The sequence below is a fragment of the Miniopterus natalensis genome, chromosome 2, assembly GCF_054644295.1.
Source record: "Miniopterus natalensis isolate mMinNat1 chromosome 2, mMinNat1.hap1, whole genome shotgun sequence".
Taxonomy (NCBI): domain Eukaryota; kingdom Metazoa; phylum Chordata; class Mammalia; order Chiroptera; family Miniopteridae; genus Miniopterus; species Miniopterus natalensis.
Window position 1 is genome coordinate 162,834,073 of NC_142082.1, and position 14,603 is coordinate 162,848,675.

Consider the following 14,603-nt stretch of genomic DNA (forward strand, 5'->3'; position numbering starts at 1 on the left):
TCAACCCATGAATGCATAAATAAGTGGAACAACAAATAGATGTTTCTCTCTCCCTCCCTCTCTCCCTCTCCCATCTTATCTCTCTTACATCATTAAATACATTTTTAAAATATTTTAGGGTGCTTAAAAAAATACCAGAATTTCCAAGAACAAGATTCAGTTTCCACTCTGCGGTAAAATAATGAATAGGAAGGGTGAATGGAAGAGATTTGCAAGAAAAACAAGGATTGGAAATAGAGGAAGGATGTTCAGACTAGAACGGGAAGTGCCTATGAGAGACTGTTTATCAGAGCACCAGTGCTGGGCTCACTTAGCATTGGAGCCTGCTTTTAATTGATGTCAGCTGTTCAGAGGCTGTCTTCTGACAGCAGTCATCAGGATTCACTACAGACTGAAAAAGTATGCATGGAGGATCTGATGCCTGCCCTGATAGGAAGACCTATGACCCCAACAGGTGTAATTTCTGGTTTGGAGAGTTCCAAAGGTATCTTGAAAAAGCAGGGAAAACAGCCTTCTTTTGGTCAGTAACCCTAAAAGGCTTGCTGCTTTATGATAGTCCCCTCTGGGAAGGGCCTATCGGCAGCACCAGATGGGGCTGACAAAGGCCCATCTTGAGGTGGCACCTTCCCAGCAAACCTGCAGGAGCCAATCATATCACTCACAGTGAAAGCCTGCCGATCAAGATAATGTCATTTGGCCTCAAACACTGTACCGTGTGTGCCTTCTCCTGCCTCCCTGAGCAAGTTGAGGCTGAACTTCTGAGCCTGATTCTCAACATGCCTTTCAAATTCCTCTGCATACAGATTAGATAAAGGTTGGGCTTTTTTAATTGGAAACTACCATCAGTTCACTTTAGAACTCCTTGTTTGGTGCACAAGTCTGGCTATTTCAGAGACATCAGCTCTGCAGTGAAGTTGGAGTTGATCTCTTTCCTCAGAAAAACTGCTAGTTGGTGATGGTCAACAGAAGTCTCAACATAAACATTAACAAGGAAGGTTCTTGCTGAGACTCACGGATAGAACAGCCCAAAGGAGAACTGGGAGAACTCATTTCAGGATGAAGCTGCAAGAGCAAAGAAGTACATTTAGCACAAACAAATGTTGTCCGTTGACCAACAGATGCAGGAAGATTCTTCTCCCAACAACTGCAGCTCCTGTGACGGGAATCTGGCTCCTTCGAGCACAGCTTCCTCTCCTGCTGCTGTTCGCTGGCCTGCAGAGACCCACGGTGAGTTCCCAGGAAGGGCTCAATTGAGGAGGTGATCTCTCTATGATTAAAGCTCCAACAGAGCTTTCTCCTGGTGACATTCCTTTTTTTTTTTTTTTTTTTAATATGTTTTTATTTATTTCAGAGAGGAAGGGAGAGGGAGAGAGAAACATCAATGATGAGAGAAAGTCATTCATCAGCTGCCTCCTGCACGTCCCCCACTGGGGATCGAGCTCGGAACCTGGGATGTGCCCTGCCCGGGAATCGAACTGCGATCTCCTGGTTCTTGGGTCTACGCTCAACCACTGAGCCACGCCAACAGGCTCCTGCTGACCTTTCAATGACGTTTAGGCACTTGGGATCTGATTTCATTCAGATATCTTAAGTTTGCTAGAAAAGAGTGGAAAACAATTTTTTAAAACTGAAATTCTTTACAGTTTATAAATCTGGCATGGAAGCTAGAGGCATGGTATTATTTTCTGGATTCTCCACAAAACTTAAGTTAAAACATTGCTTTTGTAGGACAAATAATGTAAAATTAACCAAGCCTATTTGGTTTTTGACTGTATTGTATGGATCAACTCAAAAGAAGCATTATAATTTAAAGTTCCACATAAGGAAAACAGCCTAATCTTTTAAAATAACAGACTACGTATTTGACATCTAGTAATATAATAGTTTTAGAGTTTATCATAATGATGATTTGACAAAAATGTGATATTATTTATTTTGTTTTGTTTTGGCTTTAATAGATTCTCTAGATTTGCTTGTAAAGTTGCTGTATAGAGTTATTGGTTAAAATTATTTAAGCAGTCTTAACATTTTTTCTAATTTATACACATTTAGATGATTTAACATAAATAACAGTAAAAATACCAAATGGTGTCTTTTGAGTTTCAGCCACAACATCCTTGACATTGACTGGATGGAACTGTATCTCTTAATATATTCCTTAATGAGTCCAGTTTATTAGAAAAGCATCATTTCTTTGTCAAGCAAGAAACATCCTGGGATTGAGATCATTGAAATGTGGCTCTACATGATGGACTGATGGCATTTAGTGAACTTGTATTCAAACTCTAACTTCAGTTTACTATGCACTAGGTATCAATAAGTAAAAATTCAATTGGTTACCCATTAGAAAATGTGTTTTTCCCACTCCTGATTTCCAAGAGGAGTGACTTTTCTAGGCACACTCCCTACCACTGTCCAACTCTTTACGCCCTCTGCTACCCTGGAGGTGAGGAAATTTACTTGATTGGTAACATAAGGAAGAATAACTGGTTATGCTCAGCTTGACACTGCTTTTCTTCCTCCTGGGAGCTAAGCTGATGGCAAAGGGCAGGAGTCCTGCTTCTCCATGACAAGAATCTTACGTGTGTAAGCTGCATTCAGTACTATCTGTAGCTGAGTGGGAAAGTCTACCTGATCCTGGGGTTTATTCCCAACAAGCACATTCATCATCGGACCTAAAGATGTGTGCCTCGCCCGGCCAGTTGCCCGCTCGATCCCCAGGAGGAGGTGTGCAGGAGGCAGCTGATCAATGGCTCTCATCATTGATGTTTCTATCTCTTTCTGTCCCTCTCCCTTCCTCTCTCTGAAATCAATAGAGACATATTTTAAAAAGATGTGTGCCCCAACATGACATGATTCATTAATAAAAATGATATTTTAGCCTCCATATTTGCTCTTTTTTTCTCAAATTTTTTCATAACCTGAACAGAAGAGAGGTCTGTTATTTCCTGGGGATCCCCCGGAGGACCCAACATTATTCATCACTTGAGAATTACAGATTTCCACCTCCCACCCCCCACCACTTAAGTCTTTCTTAAATAAAGCTCAAAGGCTTAATATAGCTTTCAGGTATTTATAAAAGAGATAGTCCTCAAAACACCTATGAGGGAATGTGAAAGGGGTCCACAGAGGAAATAGAAAGTATAACTAAACTTTAAGGTTATTAATTGTTTTCTTCAACATACCTAATATGCAAAAATAAAAACATTCTGATTTTGGTGATACAAAAAATGTCACTTCCTCCCTGGGAAGATGAGCATCTTTGAGCTTTCAGTGATATTTATCAAACAGAATTCAATCTCTAACACAGGTCACTGATACAAGAAGGACTGGAGCAGTGTATGATTCTGAGTGAAACTTACTTCAACAAATACTTGTTTTGAGGAGATGGTCTTACAGAGTACAGAAAATCTGCCATCAGATTCACCATCCTATTTTAAAAATTACAATCAAGATTTTTCTTTTCTTATAGGTTGCGATTAAAATCAACTTTGACTTGGCACCAGATTCCTTTGATGATCAATACCAAGGCTGTAGCCAACAGGTCATGGAGGAGCTAAATGAAGGGGATTATTTCACAAAAGAAGTAGAAGCTCCGAAGAATTATCACTCGGCCTGGCACAATGCCCATTTGACCTGGCTGAGCCGAGCTACAACTCTCCCTAAGAACATGACGATCACACATGCTGTGGCCATCATGGTTTACACATTGAACAACAATGTTCGTTCTGAATTCTCTAGAGCCATGGCCAGCACTGCCAGGTCTGCATGGCAGTATAAACATTCATTCCATTTCAAATTCCTACATTACTACCTGACCTCAGCAATCCAGCTGCTAAGGAAAGGGACCCTCGGGGAGAATGACTCTCTGTGCTACAACGTGCATCATGAGGCTGATTTCTCCTCGGAAGCCTATATAGGTGCCACCCTTCGATTTGGCCAGTTCCTCTCCACCTCCCTCTTAAGGAAAGAGTCGCAGAAGTTTGAGAACCAAACTCTATTTACCATACTTACCTGCCTGGGTGCACCTGTACAACGCTTCTCTCTCAAGGAAGAGGTCCTGGTCCCTCCCTATGAGTTGTTTGAAGTTGTCAATATGAGCTACTACCCAAGAGGAAATTGGTTACAATTGCGGTCAACTGGAAATCTGAGCACATATAACTGTCAGCTGCTAAAAGGTATTATTATTGATATAAATTGAATTCACTCTTATCAGGATCACAGACTTATTCTTTTATAAAAATATTTTTTTCTGAGTGGGCTTAGGGGGAAAGAACGAAAACATAGAAATTGGCCTTTAGTAATGGCGGAACTGACAGATTAAAAAAAACAATTTATTTCTTGGTTTCCCCTCTCTTCTTCCTCCTTAACTACCTCTAGGAAAATGTATTTCTGCAATGACACTAATATATGGGGCATTCTAGATGAGAGAGTAAACCTCTACTGGAAAAGATAGTGCATAAAATATAGCATCTTTCCTTTCTCCCTCAAACTCATTTTTTTTGTTATGATCATTTTATACATAAGGAGTGCTAAAAGTAAAGCAGGAGGCATGACTCATGGGTTCACTCTTATCTATTAAGCGTCTTCTATGTTCCAGGAACTGGCATAGGAGGCCCCAGGCAAAGAAAAGGAATAAAGCAGAACTACTCTCCTAGGAGGATTTTTAGTCTAATGAGAAATGGAAATATGAGCAATATCTACACACAAAAGTACAAAGTAACACACCTGACGTTTAAGCAATTGTTGTGGCTGCTCAGTGTATGAAGCTACTCATTCCCTCTGGGGAAAGTGAGGAAGACCTCATAGTAGAAGACAAAGTGGGACTTGTAGAATGGGAGTTTTCAGTGAGAGAAGAAAGAAAAAGTCATTTCAACCAGCAAACAGTATATACTGAATCACAGAGATTTCAAACAGCCTAGTGCCTTCAGGGAATCTCCAAAATTCTGGATGGCTGCAATGTAGGAAGTGCAGGACATAGGCGGGGACCAGGAATAGAAAGAGAGCAGGAGAGTGAGCGGGTCAGGAGAGTTCTGATGGGTCCTGACTGTAAAAACTCCTGTATTCCACGCTCCGGACTTGCAAACTTCGTGCCGTATGGATGGAGGTAATGAGAAGTCACTAGAAGTTTTTAAGGAGTGGAGCATCAATTAAATCGGTATTTTAGCAAGAGTTCTGATGATTTTGTGGAAAATAAACTGAAGCAGAAGAAATTAGAGATAACACATTACAAAAAAAATGTGTTAAGCTCTTTTTTTAGAAAAACACATGGCTGATTCCATTTTGTCCTTGTAGGTTGCCAGCCACAGTCATTTCGCAGAGCGGTAGTTCTGTAGCAAACACTGGGCCTTATTTGATTCAGAGGGAAAGGGAAAGTCCTTATCCGTATGTGCAGTTGTTTACTCCCATCCCAGCTGTAAGGATCGTTAGTTTGGGTGGGAGGGTCTGCCTTTGAAATACCACTGAATCTTTCTCTGCTCCATCATTGCCGCTGTTATTAACTCGGGCTGTCAGCATTTCTCAAGCTTTCAGAGCTGCAGTGTCACAAAGGGCCTTGAACTGGCTTCCACGCTGAGGTCTAGGGCCTGCTCACTCTGGCGCTAGCTAGCCCAGGGGAAGGGCAACCTACCACATTTTTTTCTTCCCCCCTTCTCCTTGGCCATATGGCAGCCAGCCATGTGAGTGAAATGCAAATATACCTCCACAGATCCAAGAGATTAGTGTTTGCAGAGGAGAATGAATAACTTAGATTAGAATCTAAATAAAACAAAGGTTTGATGATAAATGAGAACATTTGTAGCCAGGTTCCAGGATTCTTTGGAAATACACCTGACTAGGACACTGTTGCTTCATTCTCATCGTGAATTTGACACAAATAACTTTTCTACTAGGTTAATGAGCACAGTAAAATATATTAAGTGAAAAATCGTAGAACATTTACATCAAGGAGTAGGAAACCGAGGGAGAAGAATATATACTAGAACTATTACCTATGCTCTGACACTCTGTAAGTCTCAAAGAAAAATAGTTCAAGACCTTCCCACCCAGACTAATGATCTTTGCTTTCCTGTGGTGAAACTACTCCAACACAACTTTAATTTGGTTTTGAGTTAAGGCTTAGTGGGGTGTAAGCCATGCATATTACTAGATTCTGGAAGTTTGGCTGGTCTTGATAACTTATTTGAAATCATGAATCATACTTAACGGAATCAGTCATCTTATGCTGCTCTGTAAGCTTTTTGTGGGCAGGGACTTGACTACACAGTATTTAAGAGCTTGCGCCGAATCCAGGCAGTTTGACCTCAGATCCACCCTGTCTGGGTTTGTATCAGCTTGTATCACTTTTTAGCAGTGTTCTCAGTCAAGCTGCTTAAACTATCTAAGTTTCTGCATTTACATAATGAGCATCATAATAGAACCCTACAGGCTCTTGTGAAGATAAAATACTAAATTATTTCTATACTCCTTAGCATACAATAAAAGGTAAATAAGTGTTAACTATTATTAACTTTAGTCCCTTGGCACACATTTGTTGAATAAATGAATGAATAAACGAAGCATTCTCTTTCATGTCTCTAAGTGAGCTGGGCCTTGGGTCAGATGACCATATAACTCAATTGTCTAAAAACAGTTCGAATATTTGCTAGAAAGGGAAAATATTCTAGAAGGTTCAACCCCTAGTTAAGACTAAGAAGCTGTAGCCATAACGTTAATGACCTGAAATGTGGTCACTTGCAATGTGACCTTTCATATCTATATTTTTCTTAGAAATTTGCCAATTGGCAGCTTGTGCAGCCTTGGGAAAAGAAATTTAAATGGCAGAGTAAAAATACCACTGGTTTTAAAAGTCTATATGCTGTCCAAAGACATTGTACCATAGGCCAAGAGCTGGAATTGGAGTGTCTTCCCAGCCAACACAGCTATAAAACTATGTGGGAGAGCCTAAGAGGGAGAGGATAATCTTGAGCATCAAGGATGACATTTGTCCCTTGACTCTGGACTCTGGCTGAAAGTTGAAGAGAAGGCTGCTTCACCCTCGGGCTCCACCTTACCTAAGCCTCATCGTTGTTAGCACAGTCACTTTAGTTGAGGACAAAAAGACTGTATAGATTTGGAATGGTCACAGCAAATATCCACCTAGCTCTACTAAAAAAAAAAAAAATTAAGTTTTTGATTGGCTTCAGAATATTTTCAGCTATTAACTGCAATGTTTTTTCTCAATGAGTAAGCTATGTCTGAGACTTTCCTTAAGTAATTTCTGTTAACTGATAAATAATATTCTATTTATCTCAACATCCTGGACCTGTATTGGGTTGAACCATATATGAAGACTGGGAGGAGGGAAGTGATGTGTTTTCTTATCTGGGAATCCTTCACTGGGATGGACTGAGATCAATGTACTATAGGAGAAGAAAAATAATTTTCCCTCTACCCTAGGTTCTAGGTTCTTGGCTGAGACTCCCCCTCCCACCATAATAAAAAGACAGATTAACAAGAAAAAAAAATTAACTTCATACATACAGGAGCCTCACAAAAATATGAGACTCAAAGGCAGTCAAGCAATTAAGCCTTAAAATGTTTTAAAGAAAGGGACAGGGATCTGGGACTTCAAAGGGGAGGAGTACAATTCATAGGAAGATGAGAAGGGTAAATGTTTGGTAAACCAATGTTTGCCTGCCATTCAGATAAGTCTCTCTGATATAAAAAGTGATCTCTAGTAGTAGCTTTCTTCCTGATGCAGGACCCTGTCTAAATTCTTTGAGGCAGTTAAGGGGGTGGTAAAAGCTTTTCCTGAGTCTGCTGGGCCTTGGTTGCCTTCAGCTCAAAATAACCATTATGCCAAAGTAGCATATTTTGGGGTGACATATTCTGCACCCCTTCAGTCTCCTCATCAGACCTGATTTTCCATAAAACTGCTATTGCCCACTACACTTCTCCCAGTCACCTGGACTCTAGGATTCACCTCAGCCTAGAAAATTCACAGATGGTATTAAGGAATAATGATATCCAATTCTTCATGACACTGGGGTCATCTCAGGAGACTTTCTTGTCCTTTCCATTTTTCTACTAGCAGAAGCCATAAGCTGTTCTATGTCCCAAAATGTCCCTATGAGCCAGTCACTTATGTTTCCTCTCCTGTTCCCTCTCGACCTGGGAAACTTGATATTTGAAAGCCAACATGAACACCTTTACAACTGGCCAGCCAGGACACTGTAATTCTCCCAATGAAGAGACAGTAGATTGAAGAGTATTCCAGTCCTTCAATTTATTTCAAAATTGGTTCTGTTAACTTGCAACTGCAGTTCTCAAGTTCACAGTGCTCCCAGGAATCTGTTGCCTTCAGAGAGCTGAGAAGTCAAATTAATAGTATAATATATTTAAGGAAGTGAATTTTCAAAAGAAAAATTGTTTAAGACATTCTAAACTAACAGCTTTCCCTTCTAATTCTCCTCTCACCCCTCACATGGCCACTACTGGTTACCATAGAAACAGATGTTTTCAGGCCCATGGAGAGACTCAAAGTATGTTGTTAGTTACTTGCCCTTAAATGTTTCTTCTTCAGCATAATAATCTGTGCCAAAACTCTGTAGATACACAAATACATGCTCTGTTCTGTATCACTGAATTCACAAAGAAGAGGGATTTATTTGTTAAAATGTTTAACATAATTGAAATTCTTAAGCATGTTCCTGGAAAAAATATAGTCAACTGTTTGTAGTAAGCCTGTTTTTACATGTTAACCTTGCTAGTTGCTAGCAGTGAAAACATGGGCAAATGGCTTAGTCTGTCTGTGCCTGTTTCTTTACAGATAAAATAATTTTTAAAATAAAACCTACCTTATAAGATTCTGAGGAGTAAACACACTTAGAATAGCATCTGACACATATAAGTAAGTGTATGTGTAGGCAGTTCACACACACACACAGGCTTGTATGTGTAGGCAGTTCACACACACACACAGTACTCAAAACTTTTTAGCTGCTGTTACCATTATTACTATTTGTTTTATTAACTTCCTGTTTCCTGTTTTCTTTTACTCTGAGCTTCAAGTTTCCCAAATTAGTTTTATCTATTTCGGCATCACCTTCACCTTGAAGTAGAATGCCTCTCTCAGACACACGGATGACAAAGTGAGCATGTCATCGAATGAATCCAGGAGATGACACGGCATGGTGGAAAGAGAATAGACTTCTGAGCCAATAAACGCTGGGCATATGTTATTAGCTATGTGGCCTTGTGTCAATGACAAACTCTGAGCCTGTCCCTTCATTTATAAAATGGGGGCAATACTTGCCTAGAGGAACTGTTGTGATAGCAAGCAATATCCACCCTCTCGAACACAACTGAAAAACTCCAGGAAAGTACTGTGCACATGGAAGTGGAATAATAGTTCAATGGGGAAAAATGTGTGCTTCAGTAATATTTACAATAAGAATAGAAACAAAGTGTTATCGGTGGGTTCCCTCTGTGTCCCTGTCTGCTACCAGTGGAAGTGGAGTTCTTGCGATGTCACAAGGAAAGGAATTTCCTTGAGACTCACACAGGAGGATGAGTGATCTTTATATCCATGGAATTAAACACACGGGTTTCTCATCCCACTGTATTCCCTGACAACAGTTATTTTGTATTCAAGTTTTGCTTCCATCAGCCATACCTAACTGGCTGTTAACCTTTCCCTAGTTCCTGTGAAGGGCTTGTATGTGTAGGCAGTTCACACACTCACACACTCACACACACCCCAACCAGGAGTGTGACTACTTTCTGCTCATCTTATAATTTTAAAAAATTCTACGAGGACATGAAACATATGGAAAGACAATACAGTGGTTAAAAATATAGAGTTAAGCCCTGCCGGGCGTGGCTCAGCAGTCGAGCATCAACCTAGGATCCGAAGATCACCTTTCAATTCCCGGTCAGGGCACATGCCCAGTTACGGGATTGGGGGCCGATCCCCAGTTGGGGGCATGCAGGAGGCAACCAATCAATGACTCTCATCACTGATGTTTCTATCTCTCTCCCTCTCCCTTCCTCTCTCTGAAATCAATAAAAATATAAAAGAGAGTTAAGCCAGACTGCCTGAGTTTGAATGCTGCCTACACTACATACTAGGCGTATGATGTTTGAGAAATTTCTCTACCTCTCTGTGTCACAGTTTTATTAAGTAAAAAATAAGGATAATGAGAATAACTACCTCAAAAGGTTGTTGTGAGGATTAAATGAGTTCATTTATAGCAAGTGCTTAAAACAGACCCTAACACAGAAGAAACTACTTGCCCAGTGTTAGCTTTCATAACGGTGATGAAGATGGTGATAATTAAGATGGGGTTAATGGTGGTGGCGGTCATGCTGATGATAATAATAAAGACTGAAAATCAGGAGATCTCTCCCCCCAACTAGCCTGGTAACCGGAAATAAGTCTCTTAACCTCTTGGTGCCTGTTTCATCATCTGCAAAATAGGCCAGCTGAGTTCTGTTCGTTAGAAATATCTGAGAATACTTTTTACAAAGTAGCTAACATCAGATATTTTTATTAGAAATTTTCTAAGTTAAAAAAAATGAATCAAAGAAGAAATTGGGTAGGATTTTGTTTTGTTTTTTATTAAATCTCTGCCACCTAAAACATCTCTTTTTTGTTTGTTTTTACAGCTTCCAGCAAAAAGTGCATCCCTGCTCCTGTAGTTATTGCTGCTCTCTTTTGGATTATTGTCACCATCTCTTCCAAAAGTGGAATATAAAGGAACCTTGTCAGTTTGCTTTTCCTGAACCCTTTTGCTTTATTCCAGTCAGGGCACCCTGAATATCCCTACAGAATCACTCTGCTCTGCCCTCACCCCACCTCCCACCCCCTAATTGATGCCGAGCTGGCTCAGCCCGTTGCCTATGTGTGGGCCTATAACTCAGTGTGTTTCTTCTCCATGGACACACAGATCCACATTGGAGTAGAAAATAACCTCGTCAGAGTCTATGAGATAAATTCAGGGCACTTTTTTGGCATTGTGTTTAGGAATGGGGTGGGGCCTTTTTTTTGAGTGGGGATTAATACCTCTGTAAAAATGCAGCTAACATAGTAAAAGAAGAGCTAAAAGATGAAGAAGAAAAAAACTGAGTCTGGATGAGAGTGTACAAGGCTCTAGATCCAATTGTTCTCGAAACTGCATCCTGCGGGCTTTTTCATTACATGAATCAATAAACCATATTTTTGCTTAAATAATTTGAATTAAACTTTTTATTTCAAGTAATCAGAGGAGTTATGATGAACATAAGGACACTCCTAAATAAGAAAAAAATCAGAGAATTTTGCATTAGAAAGCAAAGGACAAATTCTTCATTAAATGGAAAAGCTTTTAGCCCCAGAGACATAATTAAGGAATGAATTTTCTTCAGAGATTTTTATTAGTATTAAAGATCAAATTAATGAGGTCTCAGATGGGAGGAAACATGGACACTTGAGAAATACAAAGGAAAGATGGTAGTAAACTCTCACTCATTGCCAGTAATGGGGTACTGCATACATGTTTCTAAACTATTACAAAAGTTAAAACTTAAACTCATACATTAATTTTCAGAGAATTTATGGAAAATTGAATTTTAAGTATTCATCGAAAATTTACATATTTTAAGAAAGCATTGGATGTGTGTGGAGATAAAGTCAAAGATTTGGGAGGAAAAAAACATCCAATTACCAAACAGATAGCAATGATACATTGAGTCCCCATTATGTGCAGACAGTTGGATAAAAAGAAGTATAAATCAATGAACTTCACAGCTGGGAATGTTCTCCACTCTTCTCTCCAGTAGTATACAATATGTGAGGCAATGGGGGGGGGGGAGGACTTTACCTCATCTCCAAATACCTTTATATTGGGCTAAATGGAGTGAAAGAGCTAGCTTTATACCTTGGAATTCTGAAAGCCCACACTACTTAGAGATGTGGATAAAAAACAGCAAAGTGAAAATCAATTCCTCTAGCCCTAGTAGGACTTCCTGAAGGGTCTATGTCATGATAGAAGAGACTCAATGGGAAATTAGAGGCATAAAATCACCTGGTAGAGAATTCAGCCATCTAGTACTACCATTGTTTACATTGGGATTCTGAGAACATCAGGGCCAAGGGCACCTCTGTCACCTAGCTTGCATTGGCCTCTACATCCAATAAAGCAAGCATAGGATTTCCATAAAGATAATTTCTATGCTTCATTGCACAGGGAATTTGGCAGAGGCAGTGATAAAATGTGTTAGGAGTAGCCTCCTAATGTCCTGCATAATTTTTTTCTGTGCCATAGAAATGCATTTATTGAGTCACACTGGGCACAAAGCACTTTGGGGATTAAAAGTTGAATACACTAGGCCAGATCTTCCATGCCTTTATAATCTCTTGGGAAAAATTAAGAACACAAACAAATCACAAAGAAAGTACCAAAAGAAAGGGGAAAATCAAGTCTCCCATTCTGGAAAATTCAAGAGAGATTCCTTCTAACTGAGGCAGGAAATAAGCTTCAAATAGAAGGCAGCTTTTGAATCAGGTCTTGGGACACTGGAGTGGGAGTAACGGATGAGAGAAGGGAGAAAAAAATTTTTAAAGCAAGCAGGGACAGGTATATATCAAGTGCTTAGTGCCAAAAATGAGTACAAATAATAAGTGCTTGGAGTTTAGAGAAAAATGAGATTCTTCTGGCCTGGGCTTGGATATAGCTTTTTATCAAAGAAGAGGCTTAGGGGAGGGGCTTCAGATTGGTGGAAAAGAAAGCTGAGTAGAAAAAAGTGGTAAGATATAGGAATGATCAATGTATAAAAGGGTCAGAAAATAGTCGGGTCTGCCAGAGTGAAGGAGTAATGTAGACTGGAGAAAGTTGAAGCCTCTCAGTTAAGCTCAAAAGCCAGCCTAAAGCATTTGATCTCCATGAAAAATCAGTTTTCTGTGTAAGACAATTCTCCTAACTCAGTTGCTCTTAAAGCATGCTCCCAGTATTATCAGCAGCAGCAGCCCTGAAGGACCCATTAGAAATGTGAATTCTAGCCCTGGCCAGTGTTTGGGTTGGACATTGTCCCATTTACTGAAAGGTTGCTGGGCACATGCCCATGCTGCAGGCATCGGTAGGGGGTGTAGGGGAGGCAGCCCGATCGATGTTTCACTCTCACATTGATGTTTCTCTCTCACATCGATGTTTCTCTCTCTCTCTCCCCCTCTCCCTTCCTCTCTCTAAAAAAAACAATAAAAAAAATATTTAAATAAAAAGAAATGTGAATGCTAGGGCCTGAACCCAAATCTGTGGAATCAGCAACCCAGAAATCTGTGTTTAATAAGCCCTCCAGGCTTGTGACTTATGTGATTATAATTCTTAAGGGAATAAATAAGTTTTTTAAAAGATAACTTAGTTCTATCTCCTCTTGCTGCTGTTTTACTGAATAAATCTATGGAGAAAGAAATAATTCTCTTGAATCAAGTAGATTTGTGGGTTAAATTAAGGAGGAAATTATATAGCTTGCATTCCTTCAATCTTTGCCTATAGTTCCATTTTTTGAGCAAGGAGTCTGTAAAGTGGACCATTGATTTCAATTGATTCAAATTCTAAGTTCATGAAACTTTAGGAGATCGGTTTCAAAAAATTCTCGGCAATTTCTGCTCCTTTGTTATCTGGGATATCTTCTGAAGGTAAATGGACCTTCAAATGTGCATAAATTCACCTGGATTGTTAAAAGATACGACACTACAAGGTTGCTTAGTATTTATCCCCTATAGTAATTTTATTAAAGTAACACATACATCTCTATTTTTGTATATACAAAAATACTCTGGCCCTATTTACTATTTTTATCTTTATAATACAGTGCTCTGATGTACCTGTCTGCTTGTCCTAAAGTTCTCTATTTACTCTTACTTTTTAAAAAATCAATCCACTGAAAGGAAATTTAGGTAGAATTTGGTTTGATTGGGGAATCAGGATTCTTGGCCTGAGGTGTCTAATGATCTGAATCAAATGAACTTACACTGAGTGGACTAGTTCTTGATTTGGTAAAATTCAACAGACATTTATTTAGCTAGATGCTTTCAGAGATACTAAGATGTACTAAACATTGGCTACTGGTAAAAGGGGGGATGATATTATAAATATTAAAGGACTTTTCTTTCTGTCTTTCTTCCTTTTACTATTTTTTAGTAAATAATCATGCATTTTTGTTTTGTTTTTGCTTTATGGCAATTCACTTTTTTCTCCCCACTTATGCTTCATTCAAACAGGCCTTGCTGTGCCCAAGGCCTGAGAGGAGGAATGAGATGAGGCATAAGACAGAACCAAGTGTATCTTCCCCACTTTGTTCTTCTAAAACTGAAAAAACTTGAGAATAAATGAGAGGAACCCCAAACCAACGTTTTTGAGACAAACATTAAATAAAAGTGAGAAGATTGAGAAGAGTACAGCTTTCCCCTAATATTTTCTTCCACAAGCTGTTCCCAGTAGACAAGAAGTCACCAGAGTGGGCATATTGGTGGTGCCCGGTGGTGGGAAAATCTCTGTGAGAGGTGCTGTGATGGCCAACATCTGAAGAACATGCATCTTTACTGAAGTAGGCACCCCTCATCTCTAACATTAAGGGGCCACACT

General features: G+C 39.5%; 1 protein-coding gene across 1 annotated transcript; it reads left to right on the top strand.

Moving 5' to 3' along the window:
* The first annotated feature begins 1,011 nt into the window (after positions 1-1,011).
* On the top strand, positions 1,012-10,753 carry ART4 (ADP-ribosyltransferase 4 (inactive) (Dombrock blood group)). Its single transcript, XM_016197503.2, has 3 exons — positions 1,012-1,227; positions 3,473-4,178; positions 10,648-10,753. The coding sequence occupies exons 1-3, from the start codon at positions 1,057-1,059 to the stop codon at positions 10,734-10,736; spliced, it is 966 nt and encodes a 321-aa protein (XP_016052989.2). The 5' UTR covers positions 1,012-1,056; the 3' UTR covers positions 10,737-10,753.
* Positions 10,754-14,603: the final 3,850 nt, after the last annotated feature.